Source organism: Epinephelus lanceolatus, chromosome 3, assembly GCF_041903045.1.
Source record: "Epinephelus lanceolatus isolate andai-2023 chromosome 3, ASM4190304v1, whole genome shotgun sequence".
NCBI classification, from domain to species: domain Eukaryota; kingdom Metazoa; phylum Chordata; class Actinopteri; order Perciformes; family Serranidae; genus Epinephelus; species Epinephelus lanceolatus.
This window is the reverse complement of record NC_135736.1, coordinates 34,546,468-34,561,135: the sequence shown is the minus strand read 5'-3', so window position 1 is coordinate 34,561,135 and position 14,668 is coordinate 34,546,468. Positions and strand designations below refer to the sequence as shown.

At 41.3% G+C, this 14,668-nt stretch overlaps 1 protein-coding gene across 1 annotated transcript in view; it reads left to right on the top strand.

Annotated features, from left to right (window-relative positions):
* Positions 1-14,668, top strand: part of sorcs3a (sortilin related VPS10 domain containing receptor 3a) — a 324,139-nt gene that overhangs the window by 117,216 nt on the left and 192,255 nt on the right. The window contains exon 2 of the mRNA XM_033623946.2: positions 8,025-8,092. Within this exon, the coding sequence (XP_033479837.2) occupies positions 8,025-8,092 (68 nt within the window). The remainder of the gene's footprint in view (positions 1-8,024; positions 8,093-14,668) is intronic.

The following is a 14,668-nucleotide window of genomic DNA, read 5'->3' as shown; positions in this document are numbered from 1 at the left end:
TTTCCTGCTGCGGTGGGAACATTTAATGACTTTGGAGTTTATGGCACAGAAAACAAAACACGACTAAAAAGAGGCCAGACAGAAGAGCTGAGGGGAATTATAAAGCAGGTGATAATTTTCTGTGAGTTTGTCACTGCGAGCGATGCCTGATTTGATCCATTGTATAAAATATTGATTAGTGCCGCTTTAACCTTTCAAGACTAATGGTCATCTGCTATTATGTTGTTCTATTACTGAGTGTTTCATTTGCTGCACAGCCCAGGGGGACCAACCCTTTGACCAGAATGGTGAGCACAAAGTCACACTGCATTTCTTGGATCCCCAGCTGTCTTTTTTGCTGGCATGAAAACAAAGGCAACAGATGACAGTTAAGTCCTGTACGTCTCATACTCTATTGTTGTCCTTCTCTTTATTTCAACTCTATTTGTCTCCATTTATGATCCATACAGTCATTCAAAAACATCTCACTGTGTATTTATCCACTTAGTGGCTTCATTTTCCCTGGCGGTCATGCCAAATTGTGTGAAAGGATTCAGTGTTTTTTGGGGCCTTGATTGTGGCTCTATCGCCACCAGTTGACATTGTGTCTCATAAACAGCTCTTGCCAATTGACAAAGTAATTGCTCAGCTGTTGACATGTTACTGAGAGGCTTAATCACTTCTAGATAATAATCAGTTCCAGCTGCCATTTTGGTGTCGACTATCCTGACATTTGTTTGCAGACTACTAAAAGCTTGTTTTCAGTTGTGTGTGAGTCTGTCAATACTGGAGTACCATGACATTTTGCAATCAAAGAGGCACTGAGAGCTCTTTTGTTCAGAATGGAGCGAACAAAGCGGACGTCTTTGAAACTGTTTGAGTGAAAATACAAAGTGTCTGAGGAGCTGCATTTGAGAAGTTTGGATTCAAGTTTAAGTCTTTTGTTTTGCATTGATCATTTACTTTGATGGCACTCTAGCTTCTGAATAGAGTGAAATGAATTATGAAGCAGGATTAATGAACAGAATTATATAAATGTGGCACAGGGGGAAACTTTGTTAATTTGATTAATCTTAGGCTACCATTTTGTCCCTTTTGTGTTTCAACTTCAAACTTTTACTCGAATGTGTCTGAAATCGTTGCCAATGCTGCGTAAGCTTTTGCATTTAATCCATTCATCTACAGCTATTCATAGAAAGCAGCTTTAATTGAATGACCTTCCGATGCTGCCCTCTTCGGCTATACCTCACATCGAAGGTGACCACTCCTCAGGTCACGATCACAATTAAACCACTGTCCTGCAAACAGAGCACTTAAACATTGTTCTCAAAAAAGTCAGTAGCACTGGCATCAGCAAACTATGAGTTAAAGCAATATTCAAAACAGCGTCTGGCACTCTGACTTGGTCTTTGAGGACAGGGGGACATTTAGTTATGCTAACAATGTGTTTTCACCACAGTTGGTTAATTGCTGAGGCAACAAGGCAATGCAAGTGCAGTGTGACTGACATTTGGATTCAATAATTGGAATAATAAAATGATAAAGTCATCGGGGGATTCGGAAGGGGAGAGTGCACTTGAAATACAGACACCCTGTCATCCTTTTTTTTATTAAGTATGCAGCAGTTTTGTCCTTCCATTACACCCGCTGTCTGCTGAACAAAGGCCATGAGCAGATGCGAGCAAACATGTAAATAAACAGTAAGAGTATTTTCCTGGTGTTTCTTCAAATCCCCGAGCCTTTTTCATTCAGGTCCGTGGCTTAATGCATTAAATATTCTCGAGAGAAGGCTTTTAAGGTTGGCTGAAAAGATATTTTTGAGACACATTTATAAGATTTTCTTAAGAAGCATTTGAGGGGACAAAAGTAGTTTCTGTGTTTTTTCAGCTGGTGTCCTGGTTGTTCAATGTACAATTTCAAATTCAGACTGTCATGTGGGGATGGGAGGACTACTCGTGTCTGTGTGTGTGTCACCCCCAAGCAGACGAGACCACACATCTCTGACAGCACGGAGCCCGTAGGAGCGCACACGCTCTCTCTCTCTCTCCCTCTGAGACGTCCTCATTTCTACAGTGGCACGGCATGCACATATGCGCTTACGACAAATATTTACTCAAAAACACACAAACATACATCCGGTTTTTCTATGTGTCGCAGCGGCATGGCAACAATCCATTTTCATCTTATTCAACATTACCCTCTCCCTGGCGCTGCAAATCTTGCTTGGCCTGAAACATATGTTCACAGTCTTAGTAGGAGGATCCCTTGGGCGTGTGGCACATATTCCTACAAGAACCATCCGTGGGTCCCTGGTGAGCGGCTGGCTTGTTTAAAGGGCTTGCGGGGATAGTGAGGCTCAGCCAGAGGTGGAAAGGTCCTGGAAGTCCGCAGGCCTCAGAGCTTCACAAGGACATGAGTACTTGGGGAGGGCGGGGATGCCAGGACAGTGGTTCTTTTCCAATCTGTACACTGATTCAGTTTTTTTCCCATCTAGCCGTGATTGCTGATGCCTGTCAGAAGAGTCATGGCCACACCTCCTGCATCCCCTCCCAGCCTAGTGACTCAAGTCAAGCTTGTCGGGTTGCTTTAAACAAGCATAAGATTGTTGCAGGCAGGGAAATGCTAACGAGAGACGTGGAAGCTAATGAGGAAGAGCAGCAGTCATTTAGGCAGGGAAGGAAAACAGCTCAGCAAACAACACATGGGCTGATGGATGAAAATAGCATCTATTATGTAAAAGGACGTTTCCCCCGGTGAGTTCAGGTCAAGTATGTGATAAATGCTAAATAATTGCATGTGAGTGCTTTCCTGTGTTTTCACCTTTGCTAAACTAATTTTTTCACACACCTCTGACTGCATTCTGTGACCCAGAGGCGAATATCAGTCATGGGTGTTACCAGATGGTTAATTGTAATAAATAGTGTATTCATTTTCACCCCAGTTAAATGTATTACCTCATCTCTGTTGCAACTACACCCCCAGCTGTCTCTCTGTGCAACAAAGTTGCAATGGAGAGTGGAGGATCACAGCTGACCACTGATCCTGTCATGGCAGACTTGGCCTTCATGTCTTGTTATTTGCTCTGAGGACTTGCGCAGTGCTTATCAAAGTGCCCCGCCTGCTGATTATCTCTTCAAAAGAGCAAAGACCAAAGCCGTGAACACAGAGACTGTTGGATCAGGCCTTTCCACAGGGGTGAGGATGGCAGCGTGCTCCATTAAGAGAAAAACTAAGTTTCAAAGTGGCATACACAGCTTTGGTTACACAATACTAATTATGCCAAGCATTACCTATCCATTACTCCAAGAGCCCTGTATTCCTAACTGGTGCTGGGGAAAATAAAATTTGTTTTTAATGCAATTATTTTGTCACAGGCCTTAAAGCTACAGTCGGTAACTTCTATAAAAACAACTTTTTGTCATGTTTACTAAAACTTTATCCAGACAGTAATATATGAGACAAGTAATCTATGATTTTTTTTTTTATCTACGGCTGGTGAGGGGTGATAGGTGATAGATTACGAGCAGTGATTGACATGATTGACAGCTGCAATAGAGACTTCAAAGCTCTGATTGGTTGTTTGGTTCATCCTGTGGTGATTCTTGCAAATGCCATTAGAAGCACTATGAGGAGTAGACTATTTGTCTTATGTGCTACTGTGTGAATAAAGTGACAATTTATGCGATACTGATGTTTAAAAAAACAATTTGGCCAGTAGCTGTTACCAACGTTTTTATATTGTTGTTTATATTGATTCTGATGTTATTTACTCCGCCTTTTGTGCAAAGGAAACACAGAAATCTACACTTTGAAAAATAACTGAAAGTAATAAAACCCCTCATTACACTACCTTTGTATTCGAATTTTAAGGTTCTTTTATTAGTTTTTAAATGTCTTAACGGTCTTGGGCCTTCTTATTTATCTGACCTGCTTTTACCATATCAACCCTCGCAGACCCTTAGGTCCTCCGGCACCGGCCTTTTAACCATACCACAAGTTAGGACTAAAACACACGGGGAGGCGGCATTTAATTATTATGGCCCCCGATTGTGGAACAGCCTGCCGGTGAACCTCAGAGCTGCAGAGACTGTTGAGATTGTTGTGTTTACTTAATACACCTTGGAGGCATCATCCCAGTGCCACCCCCGTGAGCTGTTAGCTGCAGCCACCAGCTGCCTAGAGCTAACATGGTGAGCTCTCCTGTTACCGATTTTAACATGGTTTTGTTGTTCACATTGAATGTAGCACAATCAAAGACACAATAGTGTCCTCTGACGCGACAATAGTGAGTTTATGCAGTGCTCACGTCCCGGGGTGTTACGGGAAAGATCTCTGTTAGTCTCAAACACATTTTACCCAGGATCAGACGCCAGCTGCTACTCGCCCTCTCATCACACAACAGTAAAATCACAGAGCCTGAATGCAAAACAGTCATTGTATTCTTCTTGTGGCCTATGTGTTCATTAATTTCAAGTTTGTGGCAGTTAGTCTGGAGCCCTGGATTTTAGCCTGTGCAAAATTGATGTGACACAACAGAAAGACATCAGCTACTGCCATGAGATGTGTACATAACACGCCCCTACAAACTGCACCCACCACTGCTACAAGAAAAACTGTACAACACTCTGAGGCTATCTAATGTTACACTGTAGTAAATAAATGAGACCAAATGTGCCAATAATTCACTTTACAATTCATGAAACATGAAGACATAATTAACTTTTTTAAACGGGCACTGTGAAGGAATTTCTCCCATCTAGTGTTGAGATCGTATATTGCATTCAAACGGATAGCTCACTCCAGCGCCTCACTGTTTCAAACGCGTATTACAACAACGGTAGCTGCTGTGTACCAAAAAGCTATGATAACATTGATGAAACCATGTCATCCGATACTTCATGGAGTATTCATTCAGGCTCCTACACAGATACACGTGACGCGAGTTGACAAACCCCCTCCTCACCATGCTGGCTGTGTTTACAGTGTAGGACTGTTGGGGCGGGTGTAAATTGAAACAAACCAATCATGTCTTGTCTTTTGACAACTGACAAGTGGCTCAACCTCGCACACCTCATCCCTCTCCTCACAACACTGCGCCGCGACCAGCACCTCTAACAGCACTATCAGCGCTAACAGCAGCGCCTGCAGGCGGAAACCGGAAACCGACAAGTGAAAATGCGAAAGGCGATTCCGTAATTCTCAATTATGTCCCTGTACGTACCTGTATTTTCAAGATGGCGCACGTACATGATGAGGCACCGGTCGCAATGTAAATGTAAATGAGAATTTCGGAGCTTACGGACATACTTAGATACGCTGATGGAGGTAAATACACATGTGCTAGGACACACTTTTGACTGCAAAATTTGTTTGTCTCAAAGAACAACTGAAATTGTTACACATAGTGCCTTTAAGTAGCGAGATGTAAACCTTCCCCATTACCCTTAACTGCCTGTCTTTCAACACAATAATTAATAGCGAAGTTAGCTAATTGCTATATCACTACAGCTTTTTGCACTTTTTGATTGACACAGAGAAAACAAAATTGTTTTATTTTTATTGTGCTTGATGGCATGTGGTTGATCAAACTAGAAAACAAGACTGACAGTTTCGGCAGGCGGGTTACAAGTGCAAAAATTGTCCAGCAAAAAAAAAAAGTGGCAAATATGTCCAAATATAGAATTATAGGAACTTCAAAATGTACAGTAAATGATCTATCTGTTAAACTAATCTGCAGGTCCTACACATGTTTTACTGTGCAGAAGGAAATGGTCAGTTTGTATTAACTCCAACAAACTTGCTACAGTTTTAAATTTGTGAAGCCTGTCATGTAAAATGGGCATTTTGGGGCCTTTTTGGTAGGTTATATGGGATTGAAATATATACAGTAGTAATGTTCAGCTCTACCCATATAAACCACCATACTTAAAGAGGCAGAGCCTTCCATTTCGTTTTTCAGGTCTGGGCTTCTGTGGCAGCAGACTCAGTTTGGTATCAGAAGGATGTCCTTCTCTATAGCCACGTCCTCCAGCTCTTCCTGGGGGATCGCAGGCTAGACAGGATATGTAATCGCTCCAGCTTGTTCTGGGTCTGCCTCTGGGTTTCCTCCCAGTTGGTCGTGTAAGGAATATCATCACAGGGAGTCCAGGAGGCATCCTGATCAGATGCTAAAAGAACTCCTTCCAGATGTCTGCACTCTCCCCCTGCCTTTAAATTAATTGTTTGATGTGTTGGGAAATACGCTCATTCACCTTTTTGCTGAGAAGTCATGTGCCAGACTATGTCTTGGCAGGCTGCAGCGACTTCCCGCTGGTTGCCTGGCAACCTCACAGTGAGGGCAAGACTTCAGGCGATCGCAATTGTACGAACTAAAGAAATAAAATATAACCTATTAATTAGTGAGATTCAGAGGTGCTGGTAGGTGGAATGTTTACTGTTGGACAGAGCCAGATTAGCTGTTCTTCCTATTTCTAGTTTTTGTGCTAAGCTAAGTTTACCATCTGCTGGCTGTGGCATTGCATTAAGTGTACAGAAATATGAGGTATATTAATCTTCTTATCAAACTGTTAGCAAAAAGGTGAATAAGAGTACATTCCCAAATGTCACACTATTGCTTTAAGGGTGAGTCCAGACACCCTGTAGAGAAAACTCCTTTTGGCTGCTTGTATTTGTGATCTCATTATTTCGGTCATTACCCGAAGCTCATGACACTAGGTGCAGGTTGGAAAGGTAAAAGTTGGAAAGTAGGTCAGCTGGTATCAAGAACTTCAGGATCAGCTCTCTCATCGCAACACCAGTCCAGTGTAGTGTCCGCATGATGTGGCACAAACCCATCTGCTGATCATGTGCTCCATCTTACCTTCACCTAAGAACAAGACCCTGCTATACTTCTCCATTACAACTCCATCACTCAGGGAAGATTTAAATTCTTGTTCTAAATTCTTGTTTTAGACCAGGCTGATAAGGAGCAGTTGAACAAATGTGTCATTCTTTGGTTGATGTAAGTTAATATTCTGCTGCTGTGAAAAGTAGCGCCCCCAGAAGTTTTACCTAGGGGTGTCCACTGTGGATGGGGTCACTGAAAATCTTGAGGTTTCACACCAAGACCAAAAGCAATAACTGAATTTCAGGGATTCGTCCATCCATCCATCCATTTTCATCCGCTTATCTGGGGCTGGGTCGCAGGGGTAGCAGGCGAAGCAAAGCATCCCAGACATCCCTCACTCCAGAAATGCTTTCCAGGGTTCCTGGGGGACCCCAAGGCGTTCCCAGGCCAGATGAGATATATTATCTCTCCAGCATGTTTTGGGTCTGCCCTGGGGCCTCGTACTAGTGGGACATGCCTGGAACAACTGGGAGGCACCCAGGAGGATAATGATCAGATACCCAAACCACCTCAACTGACCCCTTTGGACGTGAAGGGGTAGCGGCTCTACTCAGAGCTCCCTCCAGATGTCCGAGCTCCTTACCCTATCTCTGAGGCTGAGCCCAGCCACCCCACTGAGGGAACTCATTTCGGCTGCTTGTATCTGCCATCTCATTCTTTCGTGCACTACCCAGAGTCCATAGGTGAGGGTTGGGACGTAGATGGACTACGTATGTAGTTCTTCAAATAGGCCGGTTGTCCTTTTCCTTGAAATACTTTGAATAGTTTAGTTTAAAGGTATACATCGATGTAAGGATGACTGCCACGATGTAAGGAAAACAAAACTTTCACCAGGAACAAGCCTTCCAAAGTGTAAGAGAGATTCATCGGTACCCATGGAACCCATTATCATTCAGATATATATTAAGAGGTGAGAGTTCAAGGGACCCCTTTGAAAATGGCAATGCCAGTTCCCTCACCGAAATATAGCCTACCATTTGGATATTAGCATTATTTAGCCCTTGCCTGACAAGCTGTGCATAAGAAATGAGAATGCCACAGCCATTTAAAGGCAGTAATATCTGCCTCAATTTCTTTCCCCCAGGGGGCTGAAGAATTCACTATTTAATTTGAATACCTTATACAAAGACTGTAATGATAAAATTCCCTCTCTTTACAGGTGATCCTGATTCTAACCAAGCTGTACGACTTTCATATTGGCAGCGTCACTGAGAGCACTCTTTGGAGGTGAGTACAAAGGAGATTTTTATTCATGAAATATTTACAAGTAGGTGTCTTTGATTCCTGTAATGCTGCTCATGTGTCAAATTGTAGAATTAGCCTTGATCCGCAATGATCCTGTGATTAGCTTGATGTTTCAGCTAATTGACCAGTCAGTTTGATATATTTTCCAGTGACTGACAACTAACAGCATCAGACTTGGCTTACTGTGGTAAACTCTTAAAAACAAATGCCAGGGCTTCCTCATCTCTGTTTTGCCCACACATTGTCTTGTGCAACTTTGAAGCATCATTGTCTTTTCCCACCTGTCTACAATCACTATGTGTCTCTTTCTCACCCGCCCCACTGGTGCTGTGAACACTGTGTTCTGGTGTCATGCATGGTCAGACAGGGCACTCAGTGTGGAGGATGCTGTTTGCCATGCTCTTGTTCTGGCGTATTATCTGATGTACTCCCCTTCCTCGCCCCTCCCGGGAATAAAATAAACATAGACACACACACACACACACACACACACGCACTCACTCACACTGCTTCAACAACAAGGATGCTTATAAAGAGTAAAAATACACTAGAAAAGGGATGGGTAAAACATTTCTCTGATTGGCTGCGTGTAAACCATTTACAAAGTGTGGATTGTGTAACATGAATACAGTCATTTCTTTGTCTGAGTTTTAGGATGGTGCCACACACATGACACACATGAGGACCTGTGTGAATTTTCCACAGCGGATATTATTTATTTTTTGTCTATTCAAGAAATTACCCACAAATGCTATACGAATTATTATTTTATTTATCTGTTTTTATTTATGTATGCCTTTTAGAGTGATAATCAGAAGGTGTCTTTTTTACTAGCCTTTCCGAATCCAACATTACAGAAGCAAAAGTGTAAGGAATTGATTGTGGTGTGTTTATCTTTTTTAATATAAGCTTGTTAGAATGTCTGCCAGACTAGCAGTAACTAACAGTTACTACTGTCTAAACAACATTATATTTGATTGGTCCCACTTTCCCACTGGACAAAAACCCAATAACTCAATAAAATCTGGTTTTCATATTTGACAAATGATTCTGCAGTAGTCAAGGGTATTTGTCGGCTCTAGCTCCAGTTGGCAGCGATGGAAATAGTGGGTGGAAGCGCTTATTTTATCCACTTTCCCAGCGCAATGTGATGGCATACCGCTACAAAATGAAAAAAAAAAAAGAAAAGAATCCAGCACTCACAAATGTCCTTTTGGTAAATTTAATAAACCAACTTGGGTGGCGTTACCAGAAACACAGACGTTTCGACAGAAAGTTTTCTTCAGTGTGTAACTCAGGTTACGGAAGTGGCGTTTAAGTATGCTCGAAGCAATCAGAGCAGGTGTGTGGAAAGACAATTTACACTTCCGCCATACAATATAGTGCCAACTCACAGGCAAAGAAAAACACAATAACAATACAGCAATCTTAAACACGTGTGTCACAGCAAAATAGCAGTAGATACACCGAAAAGCGATATACATATGCATAATAAATTCTGCTCGTACAAAAAGGCACTGTGAACAACAGTAAAACATGTGCTTGAGGGGGCAAATAAAGTACCCAACTGTCAAATAACCATCAATTAAAATCAACAAATTGTCCCTCAATTAACAATCAGATCACAAGTGCACGGTAAGAGGAATGAAGTACAAAAAGGTCACTGAGTCGCTGTCCCTCAATCAACAATCAGATGACAAATGCACAGTAAGAAAAATAAAGTGCAAAGAAGTCACTGAGTCGCTGTCCCTCAATTAACAATCACAAATACACAGTAAGAAAAATAAAGTGCAAAAAGGTCACTGAGTCGCTGTCCCTCAATTAACAATCACAATTGCACAGTAAGAAAAATAAAGTGCAAAAAGGTCATTGAGTACCTGTCCCTCAATTAGAAAACAGATCACAAGTGCACAGTACAAAGGATAAAGTACTGAGTAGCTGTCCCTCAATTAACAATTAGGACATAAATGCATAGTAAAGTAAACAACCTGCACCAAAACACTCTGAGTAGCTGTCCCTTGCTAAGAGACAGATGTCAAAATACATTAAAAATAGACAAAGTGTACAAATACATTCGGTCACTGTCCCTTACTTAATCAAATGATGAGTGCACAGTAAAATGCATAGATTACTGGAGATCTGCATCTTTATCCCATAAATAATGTTTGGGAAAGAAGTAAACAAAGAGAACTTCATTAGAAATAGTTGCCCCTCAGTTAACATTTAGATCATAAGAGTGCAGTGAAAACAAAAAATGCAGATAGTCACTGAGAGGTTCCACTAACAGGTCATCTACGTATGCACCGTCAGCAACAGAAAATTCAACGGGTACAAAGCCCAGTGTATAGTGCCGACACCGTGTCATGGGTGATACCATAAGTCAGTCTATAGTAGTCACAGAAAACAACTTAACAGCAACTCTTCATTCATACCTTTAGGAAATTCTGTCTGTAACCTATGGATCCAAAAAGCCTCTCTCTGTAGAAGAGCTTTCTCTCTATCTCCCCCTCTTTTAAGTGGTTTGACTTCTTCTATTCCTTGAAATCTTAAAGAGCAAACCTCGTGACCTGCTGCAGTGAAGTGTCTTGCTACAGAAGATTTTTCGTCTTTGGTTCTCATGTTGCTTTTGTGTTCAGAGATACGAGTCTTAAGCTCTCTTTTAGTCTTACCAACGTAGCATAAGCCGCAAGGGCATTTCAACAGATACACAACAAACTTAGATTTGCATGAAATTCTACCTTTAACTTTAAACTTGAGTGGGGATGTGTGAACGTATTACCCTTAATCATGGCGTTACACTGAATGCAACTGTGGCAAGGAAAATTGCCAACAGGTAAAAGAGAAAAAAAATGTTGGGGCTGAATAAAACAATCAACTCTAACTAACAGATCTCTCAAATTAGCAGCACGCTTCTGAGCGAAAATAGGAGTGTTCTTAAAAATATGGCCTACATTCGGATCGCTAGCCAGAATGTGCCAGTGTCTCTTAATACAGTTTTTAACATCATAGGACAAATCAGAAAAAGTAAGCGTACAGACCAGGTTAGAGGTCTTAGAGGAGGATGGTTTAAGTGTTAATAAAGTTTTCCTATCAATTTTTCTCACTCTCTGGAGACAGTTGTCAAGAATGTTCTTATCATAACCTTTAGCACTAAAGCGGGCACATAAATCAACTGCCTGCTCTTCAAAGGCAGATTCAGTACTACAAATTCTCCTGACTCTAAGTAACTGGCTATAAGGTAAGCCTTTCTTGAGGCCTGGAGGATGGTAACTGGAAAAGTCAAGAAAGCTGTTAGTGTCCATTTTTTTTCTATGAACTTTGGTCTCCAGGCGTCCTCCTAATGCTCCTAATTTTGGCAATCTCAGCTCAAGTCTTAGATAGTTCACTGTCAGCATGCTGAATAACAAGTAGCATCAGGTCAAGCGAGCACTTGTTAAGAACCTCGCACCACTGTAGGCAAAACTCGCTGTTATCTCTGCCCAAAGCCGGTTCTTTGTTGATGCGGAGTCCTCTTGGTATTCTTTTATTCCGCCAGTAGTGCGACAGTGTGGAGCCGTGAAGGCTAGTCCGTACCTCTTTTTTCAGGAGATATTCGAGCCGCAGAGACAAAGAAGGAGCAGGGTCCGCAGCAGCGTAGGATGAGGAAAGCACATCTTCTTGCGGGAACAAGCTCAAAATACTGTCAGAGTCGGAGTCTGAAAAAGCGAGTGTAGTGGCCCTCGCTTCTGTGAGTTGGTCAATTTCCTGGTATTCTGCCATGTTGTCCAAGTGGCGAGGTGCCTCGCTCACAAAAGTGCAAAATCACGTAGGATTGATTGTTAATTGAGGGACAATTTGTTGATTTTAATTGATGGTTATTTGACAGTTGGGTACTTTATTTGCCCCCTCAAGCACACATGTTTTACTGTTGTTCACAGTGCCTTTTTGTACGAGCAGAATTTATTATGCATATGTACTGTGCACTTGTGATCTGTTTTCTAATTGAGGGACAGGTACTCAATGACCTTTTTGCACTTTATTTTTCTTACTGTGCAATTGTGATTGTTAATTGAGGGACAGCGACTCAGTGACCTTTTTGCACTTTATTTTTCTTACTGTGTATTTGTGATTGTTAATTGAGGGACAGCGACTCAGTGACTTCTTTGCACTTTATTTTTCTTACTGTGCATTTGTCATCTGATTGTTGATTGAGGGACAGCGACTCAGTGACCTTTTTGTACTTCATTCCTCTTACCGTGCACTTGTGATCTGATTGTTGATTGAGGGACAATTTGTTGATTTTAATTGATGGTTATTTGACAGTTGGGTACTTTATTTGCCCCCTCAAGCACACATGTTTTACTGTTGTTCACAGTGCCTTTTTGTACGAGCAGAATTTATTATGCATATGTATATCGCTTTTCGGTGTATCTACTGCTATTTTGCTGTGACACACGTGTTTAAGATTGTTGTATTGTTATTGTTGTTTTTCTTTGCCTGTGAGTTGGCACTATATTGTATGGCGGAAGTGTAAATTGTCTTTCCACACACCTGCTCTGATTGCTTCGAGCGTACTTAAACGCCACTTCCGTAACCTGAGTTACACACTGAAGAAGACTTTCTGTCGAAACGTCTGTGTTTCTGGTAACGCCACCCAAGTTGGTTTATTAAATTTACCAAAAGGACATTTGTGAGTGCTGGCTTCTTTTCTTTTTTCTGCTGCTTTTGGCCGTGCACCTGTTGAGTGGATTTATTTTGAGAGTGCTTGCTTCTTTCCTACGTGATACCGCTACAAAATACCATCTGTCTCCATCCAAGCAGCACTCGAACATTGATCAAAATTTAGTCAGCATGGAGTTTGAGAGAGAGAGTGAACAGGTAAGAGTTAAGAAGTAACCACTGTACCATTTTCACTGGCCTCCATGCTGCTTTCAACTGTTTACTAACTTGTGTACTGGCCTGGTAATGATGCCAAACATGACACTGCAGGGAAAAAATATAGATAAACAAAACTGTCTACTGACAAGGAGAAGGCAGTCTATCCTTACTGATTACAAGGGTTAAAAGTAACCATCAGTAAAATAACATGTAAGAGAGAAAGCTGAGGTTGAGAGACTGAGGCAGATGCACTGCATTTATTTTTTGGGAGAAAAATAGAGTGAGAGTGGCTTGTTTGTTTACTACTCAAAAACATTCAATCCCATCTTTTCTCAATTCAGTTCAAATTTGCTTTTTGACTAGTCCTCCTCTCCAATGATACCGCTCTGTACTTGAGTATGCAATTACTGGTTCAAACCCCAGCAGCTCTATTTGCCTAAGAGAAAGGAACAGTATTGCATCTGTACAACTTTTTTTTTTTCACTTTGAGATTTTTGAGACGGCAGTTCTTTAAAGCACAAAACATTTGCACTTCTCAAGTTTCTTACTCTGCCCAGCTTGAAGCGGTAGCTTGACAATGATAAGCTGTACCAAAGTGACTGCTAGCCATTTTTGACATTTAGACAGCTACTGTGTAATTTGGACCCCGAGGCAAAAGCAGCGTATGTTTTGGTATTTGAACAAGTGCAAAGATAATGCAGTCCCCTGATATTCTGCGGTGAGACAGAACACAGCTGCTTTAGCTGCAGACACTGTGGATAATAAAATAGTCTGGGTATACTTCTTTAATAATTAAATGATTGTTTTGTAAAAAGCCTCTGTGATCTGCGTTTCTAAAGCGTTTCTGTCTTTTCAAACTCTAGTTACTTTTTCTCTCCCATTTACCCCATTATGCAACTAAGTAAACTTTAGAAAATGGGATCCTACAGTATCTGTAGTTGTAGTCAAAGTTGAAATTCTTTCATTTTGATGATCCCTTTGGTTCCTGTTGCATAAACACCCCAGACATAACCCCCCATCATCACAACCACCACAGATGGCAGAGAGAGAGAAAACCTAATGTCGCCTAAAGGAGAGGTTAAAACCACCTGAATGGTGCTGGAATAAACTTGTGCCAGAAGAAACATAGGTTCCTCTGCATTTAGGCCCATTGAAAACCAAGTCCTGGTCGTCAAACTGCATTATGTTACTTAATACTTCATGATCTCGGCATCAGACATGTGTCTCCTTCACCAGTAACCATGTTAAAAACTGCGTTTTGATTCCAGTGGTGAATGTTGGCTGGAAATATTTTAACGCTACCTCATTAGATTTTGAATGTACAGGTTTATTGAATTTAATATGGCTACAATGAAAGGCCATGAGGGCCTAAAAAATATTTAACTTTTGTATGAGAAGGGTAGTATTCAGAGTCAGGAAAGGCACAAAGACTAGCTTGAATGCTTTGTTTTCAGAATAAAAGTTAAAAAAAAAAAAGAGAACTACCCAAGCTGGGTGTTGTGTCTTTAATTTGCTTTATCCAATACATATCCCAATTCAGTAAAAACAGTAAGGAAATGTCCTTTCATAGCATGTTGTTATCCAGTTATGTTTGGTAGAAATGGCTCTGCTCTTTGAGGAAGCTCTCAAAGAATCAATGAAGCAATAAGGAATAAGGACTACCCTTTAACAAATATACGTGGACATTATATTTAAGTTAAA